Consider the following 22,737-nt stretch of genomic DNA (forward strand, 5'->3'; position numbering starts at 1 on the left):
TTCTACTCTTGGGGTGCATCAGGGGGCTTCAAATGGGATATGGTGTAAATAAACCAGTCCAGCAAAATCTGCCTTCCAAAAACCACATGGCGCTCCTTTCCCTCTACGCCCTACCGTGTGCCCGTACAGTAGTTTACAATCACATATGGGGTGTTTCTAAAAACTACAGAATCAGGGCAATAAATATTGAGTTTTGTTTGGCTGTTAACCCTTGCTTTGTTACTGGAAAAAATGGATTAAAAAGGAAAATGTGCCAAAAATTCTGAAAATTCTGAAATTTTATCCCCATTTGCCATTAACTCTTGTGGAACATATAAAGGGTTAACGATGTTTGTAAAATCAGTTTTGAATACCTTGAGGGTGTAGTTTCTAGAATGGGGTCATTTTTGGGTGGTTTCTATTATGTAAGCCTCACAAAATGACTTCAGACCTGAACTGGGCCTTAAAAAGTGGGGTTTAGAAAATTTATGAAAAATTTCAAGATTTGCTTCTAAACTTCTAAGCCTTGTAACATCCCCCAAAAATAAAATTGCATTCCAAAAATGATCCAAACATGAAGTAGACATATGGGGAATGTAAAGTAATTACTATTTTTGGAGGTATTACTATGTATTATAGAAGTAGAGAAATTGAAACTTGAAAATTTGCAAATTTTTCAAATTTTCGGTAAATTTTGTATTTTTTTTTAATAAATAAAAATTTAATTTTTTTTACTCCATTTTACCAGTGTCATGAAGTACAATATGTGACGAAAAAACTGTCTCACAATGGTTTGGATAAGTAAAAGTGTTTTAAAGTTATTCACACATAAAGTGACACTGGTCAGATTTGCAAAAAATGGCCTGGTCCTTAAAGGGGTTGTCCGGGTTCAGAGCTGAACCCGGACTTACCCTTATTTTCACCCAGGCAGCCCCCCTGAGCCTAGATCGCGCAGGGCACAGGCTCTTTTGTTTTTAATAACACACTGCCGGGCGGTAACTTCCGCCCGGCAGTGTGTTCGGTGACGTCACCGGCTCTGAGGGGCGGGCTTTAGCTCTGCCCTAGCCGTTTTACTGGCTAGGGCAGAGCCAAATCCCGCCCATCAGTGCCGGTGACGTCACCGGGCTTCCTGTCAGCCCCATGGAGAGCCCGGTACGTCACCGGAACTCTGAAAAATGCCTTTGCCCTGCGCGATTTAGCGCAGGGCAAAGGAGAGCATCGGAGCATGAACTGCTCCGATGCTCATGTCAGGGGGGCTGCCGGGGTGAAAATGGAGGGCTGTCCAGGTTCAGCTCTGAACCTGGACAACCCCTTTAAAGTGAAATATGGCCGTGTCCTTAAGGGGTTAAAAAGTGGGTTTTGGAAATTTTCTTAAAAATTTTAAGAATTGTTTCTAAAATCATGAAGTACAATGTGTCACGAGAAAACATTTTCAGAATGGCTTGGATAAGTAAGTGTTCCAAAGTTATTACCACATAAAGTGATACATGTCAGATTTGCAAAAAATGGCTTGGGCAGGAGGGCGAAAACTGGCCCAGGGTAGAAGGGGTTAAAACACAAGAAAAATTATATAAATCTCCGTACTCATTCTGACCTGGAGAATTAAATTAAGGCCTCTTTCACACAGGCGTCGCGTGTGAGGGCCGGACAAGATGCGGGTGCGTTGCCGGGAAATCCGTGATTTTTCCGCGCGAGTGCAAAGCGTTTTAATGCGTTTTGCACGCTCGTGAGAAAAATCGGCATGTTTGGTACCCAGACCTGAACTTCTTCACAGAAGAACATGGTGATAAGGGAAAATAATAGCATTCTTAATGCAGAATGCTTAGTAAAATGTCCATTGAGGGGTTGAAAATAATAAATAAATTTAACCATGTGATGAGCGCAGTGATGTCATCAAAGGTCCTTTAGCCAGGTCCTGAAGAAAGTAGAAAGAAGAGGAGATCCGCTACGTGACCAAGTGGATGGGGTAAGTTAAATTTGTTTATTATTTTTAACCCCTCAATGGACATTTTACTAAGCATTCTGTATTAAGAATGCTATTATTTTCCCTTATAACCATGTTATAATGGAAAATTATAAAGATCAGGTCCCCATCCCGATCGTCTCCTAGCAACCATGTGTGAAAATCGCACTGCATCCGCACTTGCTTGCGGATGCTTGCGATTTTCACTCAGCCCCATTCACTTCGATGGGGCCTGCGTTGCGTGAAAAACGCACAATATAGAGCATGCTGCGATTTTCATGCAACGCACAAGTGATGGGTGAAAATCACCGCTCATGTACACAGCCCCATTGTAGTGGCATATCAGGAATATCTTCTTTATAAATAACAAACACAAGAAAACATTACACATATTAAAAATAATAAAAACATAAACTTAGAGAAATGCACTAAAGTTCCGAGCTTTGTTCAATCTCATTGTTGTCATTGTGCTAAGAGTTCTCTCCCATGTACATTCATCCTGGGCCAAAAATGTTTTCATATCCCCACCCCTAATGCTTGGGTAGATTCTGTCAGTACTTCTTACCCTGAGGTCAGAAGGGTCAGAGTGTTGATATTTTTTGAAATGGCAGAGAATAGTCCTCAATTTGTCCATTTCCTCAGTCTATTTTGCAGCCGGAATCCCTTGCTACATGTTTTCTTAATCTCCTCCTCAATTCTATAGTTGTCAAACCAATATATATTTAATCACATGGACAAGTAGCAAAGTATATCACTCCAACTGCATTACATCCTATATGATAAGTTCTCCCATAGTCACATGATTTCTCAGCATTGTGGAAGGTTTATGCTTTTACACTATTTGGGCAAGTCACATACCTCCCACATGGAGCGCAACCCCATTTTGGTCATCTTTGCACTATGTATGTGTCTAATTATTAACCTCAGTATATGATACCTGGATAGGCACTTGCACTTTATTTTGGGTGTTAACTCTGTGTGGTACCATCTGTGATTATACTGTCTATTGTTACTAGTATTGCCTGCCATTCCTCCCTGTGCTGCGTTGTGTGTCTTAGTGCTTTTTAATGTGTTTTACTGATGGATTTTTAAAGATGACATTTATATTGGTGTCAAATATTGAGAAAATGTCTCCGCTTTGCCACGTTTTTACTATGACTCTTGAGTTAGCAAATGGCCAGCAATATAGCAACACTGTGTGGTCAAATTTGCAACAATGTTCTCATTTAGGCTGCTTTCACACGAGCGAGTTGTACACTCTTAATGCTGTCACTGTTATCGAATACATTCCAGAACTGTAAGGGTTAAACGGCATCATAAATCAATATAATGCTATGTGACCCCGGCAGTGCTGGGAGCTCAGGATGGGTGCTGTGCTATACTCACGCTCAGAGTCCGGAGTTTGCTCATGTGAAAGCAGCCTTATGCTCATACTTTTTTTGGATTCTCATTTGAAGTGGTGCTTAAAACAATTGAAGTTTAAGCTAAAGACATGGGGGTCCCAACCATTTGACAATTTTCTCTGTCTAGTACTACTGAACAGCATTAGGTCAAGAGTGGCACTGTACAACAGATTGAACCTTATGATCGGTATGTTCTGGCCTATCTTAGCAATGTTCCATACCTTCATTGGTTTTATCTTTTTTTTATCTTTACCATAGATCCACCTTTTTTCTAGAGAAGTATTATATATATATATATATATATATATATATATATATATATATATATATATATATATATATAAAATATTTCTACAACAGGTGGCGGTTTGTGCATCAGGTCAGGTAATTATGTAGACTCTTACGCCCTCTGTTGGACAGTCATTTATTGACACCATTCTGCAGTGTGCACATTTGCACGTAATACAGCACCAGTTAAACATTAGTATAAGTGGGAATGGGAACATCTTGTCAATTAATTGACAAAATGAATACATATGTATGAACACTTGTATGTATATAGTAAATACAATATTATATAAAACATTAAAAATTTTCTTTGTCTAGCTAAGTTTACGATTGAAATCAATGAAGCGGCAAGTTGAAGAAGCAGAGGAAGAAATAGATCGATTAGAAGGTGCCAAAAAGAAGCTTCAAAGAGATTTGGAGGAACAAGTTGACATCAATGAGCAGCTACAAGCACAGCTAAACTCAGCAAAGAAGGAGCTGAGGTAGGTCAATCTCATTTTCTTGGGTACTTTTAAAAATATCCATATACTGTACATGTGTCACTACACTAGATCTTCTGCTGGCTGGCAATTATGATAACAACCAGGCTTGCTATAGACTGTAAGAGCAACAATATTTCATGATTTACTTTTATTCTCTTTATCCATGCAAAAATACACAAAAGTTAAAATAAATCTTAAAAATGTCACATTTCCACGATAGTTTAATTGAGAAATAATTTATTAGTTGTACTTGACAAAGCAAATAAAATCTCTAAGGCTTGGAGAAAAGTTTAGGATGTCTCGAGTCTGGGAGACTATTTGAAAACCCGAAAGGTACGTATGAAACTGGCTGACCTGTTGTATGTCCGCTTTGCAGCTGAAGGCATCTGTGTACGTCCCGTGTTCATTTGTGCCCACATTGCTGAGAAAAATTGTTTTAATATATGGAAATGAGCCTCTAGGAGCAATGGGGGCGTTGCCATTACACCTTGAGACTCTGTTCTCTGCAACTGCTGCTCCCTCTCCACTTTGACAGGGACAGGCAGTGAAAATATCCTCATGCCTGGTCCTGTCAAAGTGCAGATGGCACGTCAGTTGCAGAAAGAGCTAAGCCTCTAAGGTGTAACCGCAACGCCCCCGTTGCACCTAGAGGCTCATTTGCACATATAAGGACTTAATTTATTTCTGCAGTGAGGGCACATAGGACCATGGGCCCGCCCAGCACAGATGTCTTCAGCTGCCAAGTATACATGCAACAGGTCAGACAGTTTCATAGGTACAAATCTGCTGACAGATGCCCTGTAAGAAAAAGTGACAAAGTTAAAAAATAATCCATAAAAATCTTAGCTAAAAGCCCCACACTTGGTGATAAATCAGTCATTATAAATACTATTTTCCCAGTATCAATGTACTTTATTGTCCTGTAATTTAATCTAAAATCACTGGTTGTTTTGAGCAGATAAATGATCCATTGCTGTATATTTACTGTATTCAATGTATTTTTTTCTTGTAGTAGACGCAGATGTTCACCAAGCAAGATGTTGAATGACTTGGAGGATGATGATGATCTGAGCACTGACGGAGACAGTCTTTATGAATCTTCTGTATATAAATTTCATAGAGATGATGTCTTAACCGCCTAATTTGGATCTGTCATTTGGACTATCAAATAAAAAAAAATAAAAAAACACCAACTCTCTTGTATTGCATGTTCTAGTACTACATAAAAGCTATAGCCATAAGTTTCGAGTCTGCCTGTGTTCTAGATGTTATTCTGTATGAGGCCGAAGGAAATTGTTTTGTACAGGTTGATGCCTTAAAACTTTTGTTCTTTGTAAATATTCTAATTGAAAGATGATTTTCCGGCATTTCCTAAAAGATGTATTCAACAAAACTGTTACAAGAATCAATATGTGAAAGTAATTTGCCACCAACAGCTGTGTTATGACTGTATATCAATAGAAGTCGACCATCTGCACAATCTGCTCTTCTGTAGGCAGCTCCCAGCACTCACGTGAACAGCTCAAGTGGTGAAGGTTGCCCGTCTTGATGTAGACACTACTGTGCTGTAAATAATCTTTCATCTTTGTTGATTGCTACATTACCATGTTGTAAAATCCTGATGTCACTGTCCTGTTGTGCTTTTCTTGCCATTGTGAAATGAAATTATATTTTTTTTAATAATATTATGCCTATTAAAGGATTTTTAACAGAAAACTATGTCACTTGGTCTCTCTGTATCCCAGTAGAATGGTGTCCTAAATGCTATGGACACCTCAGACATGGATTTTTTTTTTTGTGGTTATCTTTAGTAAAAAAAAAAAAACAGTTGCACGGAGTTTCATTCTGCAATCTTCATTCTGTTGTTCATTTTCAGACCCCAGTTATACAGTGTATGCTGCTCTTAGTTTTGGGCTTATCTCATGTGAACCTCTCTCGGTAATTCATGCTGGATCTGTGTGCCTAGGATGCTGCTGTCTTCCCCCAGCATTCTGCCCTGTGTGTGCTTTCCACCGTATCTACATACTTTGTGAGATGCCATCTTTCGATCCTCTCCTCTCTTCTCCACACACATCTGTTCTGCTGTTATTTCTAAGGCCTCATGCACACGACCGTAGTTATGGTCCGCATCCGAGCCGCAGTTTTTTGCGCCTCTGATGTGAACCCATTCACTTCAATGGGGCCGCAAAATATGCGGACAGCTGTGTGCTGTCCGCATCCGTTGCTCCTTTCCTAGGCCCCACAAAAAAAATATAGCATGTCCTATTGTCCGTTTTGCAGACCAGAATAGGCATATCTACAATGGGCCGCCCGTTCCGTTACGCAAATTGCGGAAGGCACACGGGCGGCTTCCATTTTTTGCGGGCCGCAAAAAAAACGGCACGGTTATGTGCATGAGGCCTAACACTGAGAGCAGGCAGTAAAGACAGCTGTCAGAAACAAGAGCGCTGCCCTGACTGATTTTTTTTCTTTACGATCCAGGAGCATCAGCTAGGTACAGGATTTGCATACACTCTACATAATCAAAAAAGTTGCATAATTTTGCATTTAGGGTGCAAATAAGCAGTAAAAATAATTACTGTATTCCTGCAGTATAAGTGTGAATATTAATGGGCACTTCTGTTATGGAAGCGTTCATTAGTACAACAGGCCTGGGGAGCTGTGAATATAGTGGATGCTGGCTTTCCTTACTGTTCTTCTCTGAGCACCAGTGCCGCAGCTGTGTCCTAACAGCGTACAGCATCACGTTGGGTGCGCGTAAGCATGCACTATAACCTGACGCTATGTGACGTGCAGCCCTGTAGGAAAAGTGTGCTGGATCTCCCAAGTGGCACTGCCGCCCATAACAGGAGAGGCAAGTTCTTGAATTCATTTTTTTGTCTGGTCTAAGATCTGATGAAAAATGTTTTACTTCTTATTTTCCTCCTCTAAAACCCTAGGTGCGTCTTGTGGTGCTGGAAATAAAGTAAATTCAAAGATGTCCATACCTTTTAATGTCTTAAGTGTTGCATACATTGGGGTTATCCCATAACTAATGTAAAAAATGATAATCAGACATTAACTAGTACATAATCTCTTTCTAAGGGCTCGTGCACATTAAGGTATTTTTTTTTTCAGTGTCCGTTCCGGAACCATTCACTTTAATGGATCCGCAAAAAACGGAAATGATTCAGTGTATATTCTATTTCCGTATGTCCGCATGGCCGTTCTGCAAAAAAAGATAGAACATGTCCTATTCTTGTCTGTTTTGCAGACAAGGATAGGCATTGTTACAATAGATCCGCAAAAAAAGAACGTCATCAGTATTTGTTGCGGATCCGTGTTTTGCGGACTGCAAAATAAATACATTCGTGTGCATGAATCCTAACAAAGCTAGAACCAGCCCTGTACCTCACATGCTCTGCTAGATTTATATCAAGCTGGCAGCTGAAGGGGACTGTCTTTTCTGCTGCAGCTCTCCCCTATCACAGGTCAAGAGGCAGTTTAAAATGAAACGGAGCGTGTGCAGCCATCTCGGTAAGCCGGACAAAGAAATAAGAAAAAAGCAAACAGCAGGTGGCGCTATACAGATACATTTTATTGAATAACTCGGTGGCTATGCTAAATTTGTAATTACATGCAATTACAATAGTATTCAGATCCAGGTGCTGGTTTGAAAACTGTAGAATATTTATTTTTAATTTGACAACTCCTTTAAGACAGGAGTAAATTGGAAATCCTTTGGATAGACCACCAGTATCAGATTTGGGGTGGTCCCTACTCTTTACCAGCCCAGCTCATTACTTTTGGTATTTGCTGTGTTTGGTATTGTAGCTCAATCCTATTCAAATGAATGATACTGAGCTGCAATACTAAGCACAGCTACTACTGGATCTGATATTGATGGCCTATCCTACTGTAATTGGCCATAAACTATAGGTTCTCGTCTGAATCCACTGATTTTGGTGGGACCTGCCAACCACCTAATGTGTTTGGGGGGTGACAGCTTAATATACATAACAAATAGTGTGGTTTTGGAGTACCCCTTTAAAGGAACACTCAGGGTAAGGCCGAATGCACACGGCCGTGTTTCATGGCCGTGAGCGGTCTGTGGTAACACGGGCTGGATTCCTGCTGAGAGCAGGAGAGCACGGCGTCATTGGTTCCTATGACACCGTGCGCTTCCTGCTGCCGCCACAGTACAGTAATACGCTGGTATGATCTATACGAGTGTACTACTGTACTGCGGCGGCAGCAGGAAGCGCACGGTGTCATAGGAACCAATGACGCCGTCCACTCCTGCTCTGAACAGGAATCCAGCCCGGCATACCACGGACCGCTCTCGGCCGCGGAAAACAGCTGTGTGCATTCGGCCTAAAACTGTCTAATGGTTAACAATTCCTAGTTCAGGGACTGCACTGCAGGTCATCAATGAAGCAGTCACATAGGAATATTTCCCCTTTTTTATATGCTATCCCATAGGGTGTGACACCACTTCAAGTTATCACTGAAGTAGTTATATAGGAACATTTCCCCTTTTTGATATGCTATCCCATAGGATGTGACACCATTGTGACTTATCATTGAAGTAACGTCATATAGGAACATTCTCCAACTTTCATATACTGTCCCGTAGGGTGTGACACAGAGCAGATATCCTGGCCATCATGACTAATAAGAAAATAGCTCAGACAAAGAAGGATATGAATGGGTTTTATTACTCCCACATCTTTCACACGAGCTACTAATTTATTGCTGACAATAATTGGGGACATTTCAGGCAGTGTTGGTCCCTACTGGCAGTAGAGTCACTTGAAACGTCTCTACATTGGGATGTCTGTTCAATAAAGTGCTCTTATGTACATCACCTAATAAAAATACTTACGCTTGTTCTCTGTTCTTTACTGAGCAAAGTGGCTCTACTTGAGTTTATCATAAAGCTGTGAGATATCAGACCTTGGTACACAAGTACCCAGATATCTGTGGAATAGCCCATCTATCACACCGTCTGAATAAGCAGATTTTCCATTCTAGCAGATCATTTTATTTCCAAAGGTCCATTCTTTCATGACCGGGCCTAAAAAAGGCCTGAATGTCCAGGCAATTTTTGTGATTTTGTGCACGTGGTGGTTTAGTGAGCCTAACTGTTTTTATTTGACTACCAAAATAATGTTTGCGATGTTTTTAACATTTTTATTTTTTTTTGAGATTTGTTTTCCTTTTTGTTTTTGTTTTTTTGTTTTTGTTTTTTAGGAAAAACTGCTAATTCTTATTAAAAAGTCATATTTTTTTATTATAGCTTTTTATTTCTTAAATATTAAAACTGACACAGTTTTTTTATTATTTTCTTTTTACTTATATATTTTTTTTTAAAGTACGTAGTATGTCCCCCAGGAGGTCATTAAAAGAAACTAACTTTTTTTTTTAACTTGCGCGGTTTCCACTGTAACTGGGGCATCCACAGGCAGAGCTGATCAGGGTCTCCTTAGACCCTGCAGCTCTGCTCCTGCCCCGAGACACCTGGTGGTCACATGACTGCCAGAACTAATCGAGGAAGTGGCTCAGTCACTTCCTGTTCTCCCTCCCTGCGCTACCCCACAATCTCCTGCCGGGGCACAGGAGGAGGCAGAAGCGGTAATAAACTGCTCCTGTCTTCTCCTACGGGTCCCCGCTGTGTCTGACAGCCAGGACCCGACCTGCTCCTGCTAGATTACAGGAGCTTTAATCCCAGTGCTGCCTGACTGTTTATATAAGTGCTATCTGCAAGGGGTATGTGCATAAAGAACGTATGTAGCCAGTGGGCAGTTGGGAAGGGATTAACATGTGCCAAGGAGCAGAGCAGTTATTGGGGATGAGTGCTCGTATGAATGTTTGTCCCCAATAACTGCCAGTATAAATGCGCCGCTAATCATCCAATGCACGAGGAAATGCTCATTCATCGGGTGATCGCATCTTTTATGTGGCACATAAGATCATTGTTTGTGGGCAGCGTACCATCTTGTTTAAACGGGATCTGTTGCCCAGAACAATGAATCTGTCTACAGTAGGTACCAGTGACTGCCTGTTCACATATAAAGGAGATGAGTGCTGCATGTAAATGTGCGCTCAGTTCAGTTTAACAATTAGACAATTGTCAGGAACCAATGGTTTGTTTCTGATAATTGCCTGCCAGTCAGTCCATGTAAAAAGATCTTAAAGGCATTAAGGTTTTCCTCCACATAGAGTGGACTTGGCTTTTCAGGGGCCACCGAGCAAAGTTATGTCTGGGGGCCCTAATCAAAAACATTTTTTGTTTAGCAAAATACAATATTTACTCGTGATATAACGGTATATTACTGATGATGCTGTGTCTGTGAGGTAATAACGTAATATACAGTATATTAAGGTGGATTTACACCGTACAATTGTTGGGTCGATTACCAGGAATGAACGTTACTACGTGTTGGAAAACAACAACAGCTGCAGCTTAATGCAGGAGGAACTATGTTAAACTGGCAGTAGATGGCTCTGTGTTAAAGGGAACCTGTCACCTCCAAAAACCATCCCAAGCCACCAGCAGTGTGTTTCCGACGATAATTCTCTTCCTGAAGGGCGATGCGGCTAAAGCTCAGAAAACTTTCTTTTATCCCCTGCCGGCGCGCTTCTCTAGTTATCATCAGAAACACACTGCTGGCTACTGTCACGTACTGCTGGCGGCTTGGGATAGTTTTTGGAGGTGACAGGTTCCCTTTAAGCATTACTGCTTATTCAAGTACAGTTATTCCAGTGTATGTACTGTCCGGTGATGATGTAGATGTGTCATCTCTGGTAGTCTCCATCTTGATGATGATGTTGCGGTTAATGGTTTCTATTTTGTCCCAAGTAAAGTAAACCAGTTCTTTGCTCTCCCACATTGTCTAATTGTTGTTGAAAAGCTGCAAACACTTGAACACTATGAACACTCGTTCATGTAAGGCTACTGCCGATCACCTGATGAACAAGCAAAATGCTCCTCTATTGGGTGAAATGATTTTCTATGCAGCAGATTGTGCTGTGGGTGAACAATGATCAGAAACAGTCTGTATGAGGATGAATGATTGCAGTAGTCATCGCACCCTGCACAGTGGAGGGCATCTCTTTACCTCCACCTACAAGCAATAAGTTATTGGGGAGGAACGGTCCGTTCCTGATAATTGCCTGATCAGTAAGCGTGCTGGCACACAGTGCAGTCCTGACATGCATTCAGGGTGCCAATTTCGCAGCCTCATTAAACCCTGGTGTTCTGCATATTGGAAATGATTCAAGTAATTTCAGCTCGGTACAATAAAAACGGCGTCCTGAATGCATGTCAGAACTGCACTGCGTTAGGGTGCTGACACACGTTCATGCCTTTTGATGCAGTTTTTAAAGCTAAAATCAGGAGTGGATCATAATAGGAAGGGGGGGGGGGGAATAGGGCAAATACTACCTCTCCCCTTTTTTAATCCACTTCTGGTTTTGACTTCAAAAACTGCATAAAAGAAACCTGAAGGTGTGTCAGCATCCTAAAGCAGTGTAACTGTGCCTTTACTAATAATAATATATTGTATTACCTCACAGACACCGTTTATTACTGTATTATCAGTGGTGTTACATAGAACTGCAGGTAACATCTACTAGGTTATCAGCACGCTGTTCATGAAGCTACATGACATATATGGCTCTGCTAAGTTTGTATATATATGGTCCCTCATTATCTGGCAGTGCTGCTGTGATCATGTGGACCATGTTGTCACAGTCTTGATAATTATGTTCTTAACACAACTTCCATATGTAGCTGTCAACCAAATGGTAAAACATGGCAGTGCATGCTAAAAGCCTCCAAATCAACGCAATCAATTAAGGGTACTTTTACACTAGCGTTAAAGTTTTCCAGTATTGAGTTCCATCATAGGGGCCCAATACTGGAAAAAAGTATCAGTTTTATCCTAATGCATTCTGAATGGAGAACAATCCGTTCAGTATGCATCAGGATTTCTTCCGTTCCGTCTCTTTTACGGTATTTGGCCGGAGAAAATACCGCAGTATTTTCTCCGGCCAAAATTCCAGAACACTTGCCTCGTTTAAAACTTCGGAATGATATTGTACGGAGATTCGTCGGTACCTCGGAACTGAAGTAAAGTTCGGTTTCAAGTTTTTAAGTGGTTTTCTACTTTAAAAATCAATTGCCGAAGTTATTCAACGACGTCACGCGCGACTTCGTGAATAACTAACTTCAGCTCATTGGAGCTCATACATTCTAGTACTGTACGGAGACGGATCTCCATACAGTATTATTCCAAAGCTTTGTACGAAGCGACTTCGGATGAAGCATCCGAAGCTTGCTTCGCTCAACACTAATTAAGAATAAGAAACAACCTAATATAGCAGCTGGCCCCAACCCTCTGCAGACTGACCTGCACACACAACGTCTCTCCATCAGTGACATTGTGACGTCATGTGGTGCAGCTCAGGTTGATAGTTAAAGGGACCATCTCCAGGAATCGCTATTCCCGGCTGTGGTTCCCTGTCTGTCCACAACTGTATCTGCGTCTTTAGGTTGAAAGTTGTGGTGCAGTCTGCAGCCTTCACCAGAGTCTCTTCAAAAAGCTGATTAATTTTAACTATTCGACTGATTAATTTTAACTATTGAATGATAGCTGCAGTCCACAAGATTGCATTCATCTGAATGCATTCATTTGGATTTCATCTGTAGTTCAATAGTTAAAATCAATCAGTCGTGCTACAAAAAGTCGCTTTGTAGCCCAGGCCTAAATGTGTATGACATTCACTACAATACTACATTAGAATGTGAACGGCAGTCTATCTAGTTCCACGCCTTATCTTTATAATGGAAAGGAGGAGAAAATTTGAGGGTCAGACAAGGTGGGAGATACAAATTATTGATCTATTCAACATGATTAATAATGGTAACCTATCTGATGTGTTTAACAAGACTGTTTCAGATCTACAATCAATAGTCTGACATTGCACATACTGCACATATTTCAATGTGGTATGCCAGGACACATCAAGGTGAATTTAGACGACTTTGTGCATACTCGTATAGATCTGGCGAATACCAGCTGTGGAACTTAGCTTCAGTCCATTAGGTTTATATAGTGTAATTGTACTATGTGCAAGTGCTGCCCTCTGGTGGCGAAAATTAACATCAACTGTGGATGTCAAAAGTGTATATTATCCTAAAGGAAATGCAGTATCTATACCTGATTAATGACCTACTTGTCAATTTTGTGCCCAGAGGTGTAGGTAGGATTTGAAAAGATCCAGGACACAGGACTAACTGATATTTTAGACATTGCCCACCCAAAATACCACTATACAGTGCCTTTATAAATTATATTGTCATACAATGCATAAATAATAGTATATTAATACAATATATAATTACTACTTTCATAGAATACAGTCTAATGCATAGCAGGAGAGCTTGGTATGCACATGCCCTCTCGTGGCTTAGTGACCGTTCTGTGTTTTACTGCACTTCATGGCCAAAGTAACCCCTAGTGGTACCCAAGGCCTTCTTGCGGATAGGTGGCTGCTCACTCATACCCCTTTTCTTTTTAGGATTTTTGGCAGCAGGGGCGTAACTACCATAGCGGCAGACCATGCGACTGCTATGGGGCTCAGGGCAAGAGGGGGCCCAGTCTTGGGATTATCTACTGTTTCACTGGGGGTAAAAACTTGGTCAGGACTCTACCCTCTAAAGCAGGGGTCCTCAAACTTTTTAAACCGGGGGCCACTTCACTGTCTCTCAGACCATTGGAGGGCCGGACTATATTTTTTAAAGGGGTATTCCCATCTTGGACAATAGGGGAATATCGTTGGGTGCAGGTCCCACAGCTGGGACCACCTATAAAGTGAATGGGAGTGTACTGCGCATGCACTGCCCATGCTCCCATTCATTTCTATGAGGCTGGCCCCTATTTTCGGCAGCCCCCTAGAAGTGAATGGACGGCGGCTGCTTATGCGCAGTGTGCCCTCCTTCACTTTCAGGGCTCTGTTCTCTATATCAGTGCGGGTCCCAGAGGTGGGACCTGCACCTATAGGACAATGGGGGCAGTGTGGACAGTTACCTCTTGCAGGCTTTTCTATGCAGACCAGCTCAGTCCCTGATGGGGTTCTGTTATATCTCCCTATATAACGGGCCAAATTGATACGTTCTAAATCCGAACACTGAAAAGGAAACGCTTATCAAATCTTAGCATTTCTATCAAGGAAACCCCTTTAATCAGTAATCTATTTTACACTTCAGTTGACGTTCTGGTTTGGAATGGCTATATAAGCAGGAAGATCCTTTCCATGGGACAACCATGACACTAAAATAGGATCTTCCTGCTTATATAGCCATTCCAAACCAGAACCCCCACTTACAGGCCTCTGCCCCCCGACGTGGACACTTACGTCTTGCAGTCTTTTCTTGCAGTCTTTTCTATTATTATGCGGGACTTCAACTACCCAGATATATAATGGGAAACTGAGACCTGTGGATCTCATAAAGAAACAGGTTCCTGGCAATTTCCCAACTGGTTCAAGACCGGACTAGAGGGGCGGCCATACTAGACTTAGTATTAACCAATAAACCTGACCAGTGTCGGACTGGGGTACCTAGGGACCACCAGTAAAATTTATTTTGGGGGCCCACCGTACAGATACTTTCAAATATAATAAATAATCTAACAAGTTTTTTATATGAACATAAGCTGGTTGATGTGCTGTAAATTGAATATATGTATGTAGTGTACTAAATCTAATGTGTTATGTGCCACCTGTGCAGGGGGTGGGAGACTAGGGGCCAACCTTGTTCAGGGGCCCACCCGGGGATTCCCCCTGTACCCCTGTGGGCCAGTCCGAGACTGGACCTGACAGAACAACAGATGTGCAGGTTGGGGGACACCTGGGAAATAGTGACCATAAAGTAATAACCTTCCAATTGTCATTCAAAAGAGTGTTTCTTCAGGGAGGAACAAAAATACAAAACTTCAAAAAAGCTACATTTAGCCAACTAAGAGAGGCCATAGGCCTAACTAACTGGGACAAAGTCCTCAAAATTGAAAATGCAGCCACAAATTGAGATATTTTTAAAAGCATCCTAAAATTTTATTGTGAGAGGTACATACCTTACGGGAATAAAAGGGGTAAGGAACAAGAAAAAAACTATGTGGATAAATAGAACTGTAAAGAAAGCAATAAATGACAAAAAGAAAGCATTTAAATCACTAAAACAGGAGGGTAGCGAGGAAGCACTGAAAATTATAAGGACAAAAATAGAATATGAAAAAAAAAACGAATAAAGGCATCCAAACTAGAGACCGATAGATTAATTGCCAAAGAGAGTAAAACTAACCCTAAAATGTTCTTCAATTATATAAATGGTAAAAAGTATAAATCTGAAGGTGTCGGCCCTTTACAGAGCAATAAGGGGGGAGTCGCAGAGAGCGATGAGGAGAAAGCAAAGCTATTAAATATTTTTTTCTCCACTGTATTCACTAAGGAAAATAAACTGTAAGATGAAATGCAGAATGTAAAAGTAAATTCCCCATTAAAAGTGCCCTGTCTGACCAAGGAAGAAGTGGAGCTGCGTCTTAAAAAGGTGCATTTTTTTATTTAATACATATTTTTATTTACATTTTGGGGAAAATTTTAGATTTAAATTTTTTTTATTTTTAAAAACTTTGGGCTCATTTAGTAAGACTAAGAAGCACCGACCTCTACATAACTTCATCGCATCCACCACCACTTCTAAATGTAAGACAGCTTCCTAGCTGTTTTACACCTAAAACAGGCCCACTTTTTTAGACCTGGCGTGAGCAGGGAGAAGTCACAGATTGTGGTGCAACTAACCACTGCGCTGCCATCTACACCTGAAATACGCCTAATATAGGCATATATCAGTATAATAAATTACTCCCTGGCAGCTATGGCACCCGCTGCATGTTTTTAAATGCCCGGCCACCGACATGCAGGGCCGGTGCAAGGATTTTTGCCAACACAAGCGAAGCTACATTTTGGCGCCCCCCCCCCCCATCCATGATCACATCATTACCCCCCCCGCCCGGACGGCCCTGGACCCATCCATGATCACATCATTACCCCCCCCCCCCGCCCGGACGGCCCTGGACCCATCCATGATCACATCATTACCCCCCCCCCCCCGCCCGGACGGCCCTGGACCCATCCATGATCACATCATTACCCCCTAATGTGTCACATTTTACCCCCCCCCCATGGCACATCATTCCCCCACGGCCACCGGCCGACCCTTCCTGGCGGCCTGGCCCCATTCCCATGTCACATACAGTGACATACTCAGAGTACAGACATTTACATTGTCCCCCCGGCCCTCCCTCCAGGCTCCATCATGTCACCGTCACACAAACTAGCGCCAGAGCAGAGGCGCTCAGGCTTAGCAGGGCATGATGTGTTTAATTTTTTTTTATTACAAAACAACAATTAATATTGGGAGAGGGGGGGGCGGTTGGGGTGTGTGACACCCCCCTTCCCCCCCAATATTAATGATTGTTGTTTTGTTATTAATTTTTTTAAACACGTCATTGATGTCGTGCTAAGGCCTGAGCGCCTCTGCTCTGGCGCTAGTTTGTGTGTGCGCTAGCTAGCCTAGCGCTTTGCGCTCATCTCATCATTTTGAATTAATTTTAAATCAAATGATCATATTAATTATTATAAAATAACATTCAAAATTCAATTGGGACCTACCCTAACAAGTCCTGACCCCTGTTTAGTCCTGAAAGCCTGCCGAGTGCCAGTGTGCGTCTTCTGTCTGAAGGTCTGACTGACTCTGCTGAAGCCTGAATATATATGACTGACTGAAGAATCATGATCTGATCTAAGGCTACTTTCACACTTGCGTTGTTTGATTCCGGCAGGCAGTTCCGTTGCCTGAACTGACTGCCTGATCAGGCAAACTGCATGCAAACGGATGTCATTTTTTTCTGACTGATCAGGCATTTTTCAGACTGATCAGGATCCTGATCAGTCAGAAAAATGCCTGATCACTCAGAAAAATGCATTGCAATACCGGATCCGTTTTTCCGGTGTCATCAGGCAAAACGATCCGTTTTTTTTTTTTCATTTTTAAAGGTCTGCGCATGCGCAGATCGGAAGGACGGATCCGGCATTTTGAATGCCGGATCCGGCACTAATACATTCCTATGGAAAAAAATGCATTCAGGCAAGTCTTCCGTTTTTTTCGCCGGAGATAAAACCGTAGCGTGCTACGTTTTTCTCTTTTGCCTGAACAGTCAAAACGACTGAACTGAAGACATCCTGATGCATCCTGAACGGATTACTCTCCATTCAGAAAGCATGGGGATATGCCTGATCAGTTATTTTCCGGTATAGAGCCCCTGTGACGGAACTCTATGCCGGAAAAGAAAAACGCAAGTGTGAAAGTACCCTAATCTGATGATAATTCTGATTCTGATTCAATTTCTTGGCGGGCGCAGGCCACGGCTGCCGTCTGACTCTGCTGAATATATTATGTCTGAGTGACTGAATTAGATCAGAATTCATTCAGTCACTCAGACATAATATATTCAGCAGAGTCAGACCTCAGACGGCAGCCGCGGCCCGCGCCCGCCAAGAAATTGAATCAGACTTATCAGATTAATCTGATTAGATGATCTAATCAGATTATGAAATACAACACTTTCATTGTAGCTACTATTATCTGACCTAGAAGAATTTTGCTCATTTCAATATACTGTATGGTACAGAGCAGCCTTTCAGTATAATGCAGCACATACATAGTTCCTTTCACTTGGCTAATGCTGTACTCACTGTTCATCTCTAAGCCTGTAACATCTTTCAATTTCCGCAGCTGCCTGTGTCTACTCACGCCCCCCTGTGCACTGCAGGTCAGGTGACTTGAGTTGTCAGTCACTAGCAGTGGCAGCCAGAGCGGCGCGCTGCTGAGCCAATGAATGAATATCTATCATTCATCTGTGCTCATCTATCTCTGCCTGCCAGTGCCTAGCTGCTGCTATGTTGCTTTGACTAGCACTACGAGTCCGGCCGGGCGGCCCAGCCAGCACACAGCCGCACTCGCACACTGTCCACACAGGGGGAGGGGGGCGGGGCAAGTGATATCTGTTGCCCTGAGTGAGTCCCTGTCCCTGACTACTGTCTCTAGACTAGACAAGCGCCGCGGCCGCCGGCCGGCACACGCAGGGTGGGCGCGGCAGGTTCAAGTGTCAAGTCATAAAAAAAAAAAAAAAAAAAAAAAAACATTCATCCATTCTTCCGCCCTGCGCAGGGCGCGCCCTAAGGCGACTGCTTGGTCTGCCTTATGGTAGCGCCGGCCCTGCCGACATGAATTTACATTAGGCGGTCGGGAAAGGGTTAAAGGCAACTTGTCACCAGGAAATTCACTGGTAAATCAGACACAAGGACTCGTAGGGATAGCTCAGCTGAATGTAATGATATCACTTTGCGATCTGTTGCTTCAAAGTGAAGAAAAAGTACTTTTAATAAATATGCAAATGAGCAGTCAAGTGCACCAAGAGCAGGCCTAAGCCACACTGTGCATCCTTGTATCTGCTGCTTCCTCTCCGTCTTTATTGATGGGGCCAGGTGATATGACTATGCAGGAACCTGGCCCTGTCAATTATAAAGGAGAGGGAAGGGCTGGCAGAGGAAGGAGGAGCAAGGGTGCACAGTGGGTTAGGCCAGACCACGGTGCACTTAACTGCTTATTTGCATATGTATTAAAAGTACATTTTATCCAGAATGAAGCAATGGGTCACTAAGTGAAAGATGTTATTATCTTCAGCCAAGCTAGCCCTACAAGACATTGTGACTGTGTTAACCCCTTAACGTATAAAGCCGTATAAGTATGGCATTACGGGCCTGCATTTGTATGTATCATACAGCCGGCACCCTGCCGAACCCCGTCATTTAACCCTTCAGATGCCGCAATCCACGCTGAAACAGCAGACACCCGGCAGCTATGGCACCCGCTGCACATTTTTAAATGTCCGGCCGCTGCCGTGAATTTACTTTGGGCAGTTAGGAAAGGGTTAAAGGCAGCTTATCACCAGGAAATTCACGGGTATATCAGGCACAAGGCCTGTAGGCTAGCTCTGCTGAATGTAGCATAAAATACATGGGACTCTGAGCTGTACCAGGCCAAAGGTATAGATTAAAAAGAGTACGGGTCCTGGAACAGAGCCTTGAGGGACACCAGCAGAGAGGGGGCAAGATGAGGTTGTGGAGTGTGAGTTAAAGACATGAAATGTCCAGTCTGTGACGTATGAGGTGACCCAGGAGAAGTCCTTGTCCATGATGCCAATAGCTGACATATTTTAATAGCTGTTATAAAACAGGAGCTCAGTCAATGTGTGTAAAGCCTTTTTGGGGCTTGGTCAGGGGCTTGGTCAACAGCACCATCTGCTGAATGTATATGAGAAAGCTGGCTTTACATGATAGTCTTTATTAAAGGGCCCACAGTGGCTGGAAGTAGGAAGGAGTGCTATTTTCAAATAATGGAAAGTACCCAAAGAGTGCTCTCCTTTGTGTGTAAATTAATAGTACCACCAGGACAAGACATTAGATGTCTGTCAGCAGATTTCATTAAATAGCTTTGATTCTAATGTCTATGGGGACTAAAGGCCCCCTATACACATTAGGCTGTTGGCTGAACACGCCACTTTTTTGCGACCAGCCAACAATCTAATGTGTATGGAGACCTCCCGATTCTACACTGACAGATGATGTTGGGGGAAAAAAAGACTTTGAATTTTAAAGGGATTCTGTCACCAGGATTTAAGTTACTGAGCTGTTAACATGACCACATCAGTCTCCATGATTTATATTACAATATACTAGTATTACTGCCCTGTGTCTTGTAATTTGTCTATAAAATCGCTTTTATTAATATGCAAATTACCTAAATAAGGAACCCAAGGGGCTTTCCCTCTGTCTGTTGGAGCCCAGCCGCACCCCTTCTCCTTGAGCCTAGCACCGCCCCACCGCTAATTTATTCACTCCTCATCGCCGACCTCATATGCCTGGTGCGCTGTAATCTTGCGTATGCGCCGTGGAAAGACCAGTCAGTGCATGCGCAATGTGTTCTGTGATGCCGATGCCAGGTCTATCCACAGCGCATGCGTGAGATTACGGGCACACCAGGCATATGAGTCCGGCGATGAGGAGTGAATAAATTAGCAGTGGGGCAGTGCTGGGCTGAAGGAGAAGGGGTGCGGCTGGGCTCCAACGGACAGAGGGACAGCCCCTTGGGTTCCTTATTTAGGTAATTTGCATATTAATAAAAGCGATTTTATAGACAAATTACAAGACACAGGGCAGTAATACTAGTTAATTGTAATATAAATCATGGAGACTGATGTGTATATGTTAATAGCTCAGTAAGTGAAATCCTGGTGACAGAATCCCTTTAACATTGATCATTTTATTCTCCAGGAAGAAGTCACCAGATGTGTTGGACAGATGCTTTCTCCAGTTTTATAATATACTAGTAGAAGGCCCAGGCTTCGCATGGGTATGTTTCATCTATTTCATTTTATGTTTCCGTGTGTCGTAAAAAGATATCAACAGTTTCCCCCATAACAGTGACCTCTACAGTACACGCCCCTTTAAAAATGACCTCCACAGTGCCTGCCACTTTAACAGTGATCTCCACAGTGCCCGCCCCTTTAACAGTGACCTCCATAGTGGCCACCCCTTTAACATTGACCTCCACAGTGCCTGCCCCTTTAACAGTGACCTGCACAGTGCCTGCCCCTTTAACAATGCCTCCATAGTGAACACCCCTTTCACAGTGACCTCCACAGTGCCCGCCCCTTTAACATTGACTGCCCCTTTAATATTGACCTTCATAGTGGCTGCCCTTTTAACAGTAACCTTCACAGTTCCCGCCCCTTTAACAGTGACTTTCACAGTGCCCGCCCCTTTAACAGTGACCTCCACAGTGCCCGCCCCTTTAACATTTACCACCCCTTTAACAGTGACTTTTATAGTGGCCGCCCCTTTAACAGTGACCTCCACAGTACCCGCTTCTTTAACAGTGACTTCCACAGTGCCTGCCCCTTTAACAGGGACCTACACACTGCCTGCCCCTTTAACAGTGACCTTCACAATGCCCACCTCTTTAACAATGCCCTCCACAATCCCCTCCCCTTTAACAATGACCTTCACATTGCCTGTCCCTTTAATAGTGATCTCTCCTTTAACAGTGACCTCCACAGTGCCCGCCCCTTTAACAGTGACCTCCACAGTGCCCGCCCCTTTAACAGTGACCTCCACAGTGCCCGCCCCTTTAACAGTGACCTCCACAGTGTCTGCCCCTTTAACAGTGACCACCCCTTTAACAGTGACCTCCACAGTGCCCGCCCCTTTAACAGTGAACTCCACAGCGCCCGTCCGTTTAATAGTGGCCCCTGCCCCCCATGCATGTAGCAGTGTAGTTGTGCCATCATTCATCATATGACTGAATATTTAAGGACCTGTGAACTGCTAAAACCTGTGATCAGTTGTTATGGCAACCTGGAGTAGGACCTGCAAGCTTTTGTTGGCTGATAAGGGACATGTGTCCGTGTGTATGGCAGTTTGGATATGAATAGAAAGCCGTGCAGGCTTGTATTGACTAGGTCATTTTTTGGGAATATCTCAGGAACGGTACGTCCTAGAGAGCGTAGCGGTCTAAAACCTTTCCGTATACCTGATGTACCTGTGTGCCAAATTTGGTGAAGATCGGTCCAGTCGTTTGGTCACGCATAAAGAACGTCTAGACAGACAGAAACTCATTTTTATATACAGGGAGTGCAGAATATTTAGGCAAGTATTTTTGATGATTAATTTTATTATTGAACAACAACCATGTTCTCAATGAACCCAAAAAACTCATTAATATCAAAGCTGAATATTTTTGGAAGTAGTTTTTAGTTTGTTTTTAGTTTTAGCTATTTTAGGGGGATATCTGTGTGTGCAGGTGACTATTACTGTACATAATTATTAGGCAACTTAACAAAAAACTAATATATACCCATTTCAATTATTTATTTTTACCAGTGAAACCAATATAACATCTCAACATTCACAAATATACATTTCTGACATTCAAAAACAAAACAAATCAGTGACCAATATAGCCACCTTTCTTTGCAAGGACACTCAAAAGCCTGCCATCCATGTATTCTGTCAGTGTTTTGATCTGTTCACCATCAACATTGCGTGCAGCAGCAACCACAGCCTCCCAGACACTGTTCAGAGAGGTGTACTGTTTTCCCTCCTTGTAAATCTCACATTTGATGATGGACCACAGGTTCTCAATGGGGTTCAGATCAGGTGAACAAGGAGGCCATGTCATTAGATTTTCTTCTTTTATACCCTTTCTTGCCAGACACGTTGTGGAGTACTTGGACGCGTGTGATGGAGCATTGTCCTGCATGAAAATCATGTTTTTCTTACCTTGCAGACTTCTTCCTGTACCACTGCTTGAAGAAGGTGTCTTCCAGAAACTGGCAGTAGGACTGGGAGTTGAGCTTGACTCCATCCTCAACCCAAAAAGGCCCCACAAGCTCATCTTTGATGATACCAGCCCAAACCAGTACTCCACCTCCACCTTGCTGGCGTCTGAGTCGGACTG

At 42.7% G+C, this 22,737-nt stretch overlaps 1 protein-coding gene across 3 annotated transcripts in view; it reads left to right on the forward strand.

The window, feature by feature from the left end:
* Positions 1–5,280, forward strand: part of CGNL1 (cingulin like 1) — a 127,661-nt gene extending 122,381 nt beyond the window's left edge. For all 3 annotated transcript variants that reach the window (XM_044279696.1, XM_044279697.1, XM_044279698.1), the window contains exons 18-19: positions 3,952–4,115; positions 5,128–5,280. In XM_044279696.1, the coding sequence (XP_044135631.1) occupies positions 3,952–4,115; positions 5,128–5,257 (294 nt within the window). In that variant the 3' untranslated portion in view covers positions 5,258–5,280. The remainder of the gene's footprint in view (positions 1–3,951; positions 4,116–5,127) is intronic.
* The last annotated feature ends 17,457 nt before the right edge of the window (positions 5,281–22,737 follow it).

The sequence above is a fragment of the Bufo gargarizans genome, chromosome 2 (genome assembly GCF_014858855.1).
Source record: "Bufo gargarizans isolate SCDJY-AF-19 chromosome 2, ASM1485885v1, whole genome shotgun sequence".
In the NCBI taxonomy this organism is placed as follows: domain Eukaryota; kingdom Metazoa; phylum Chordata; class Amphibia; order Anura; family Bufonidae; genus Bufo; species Bufo gargarizans.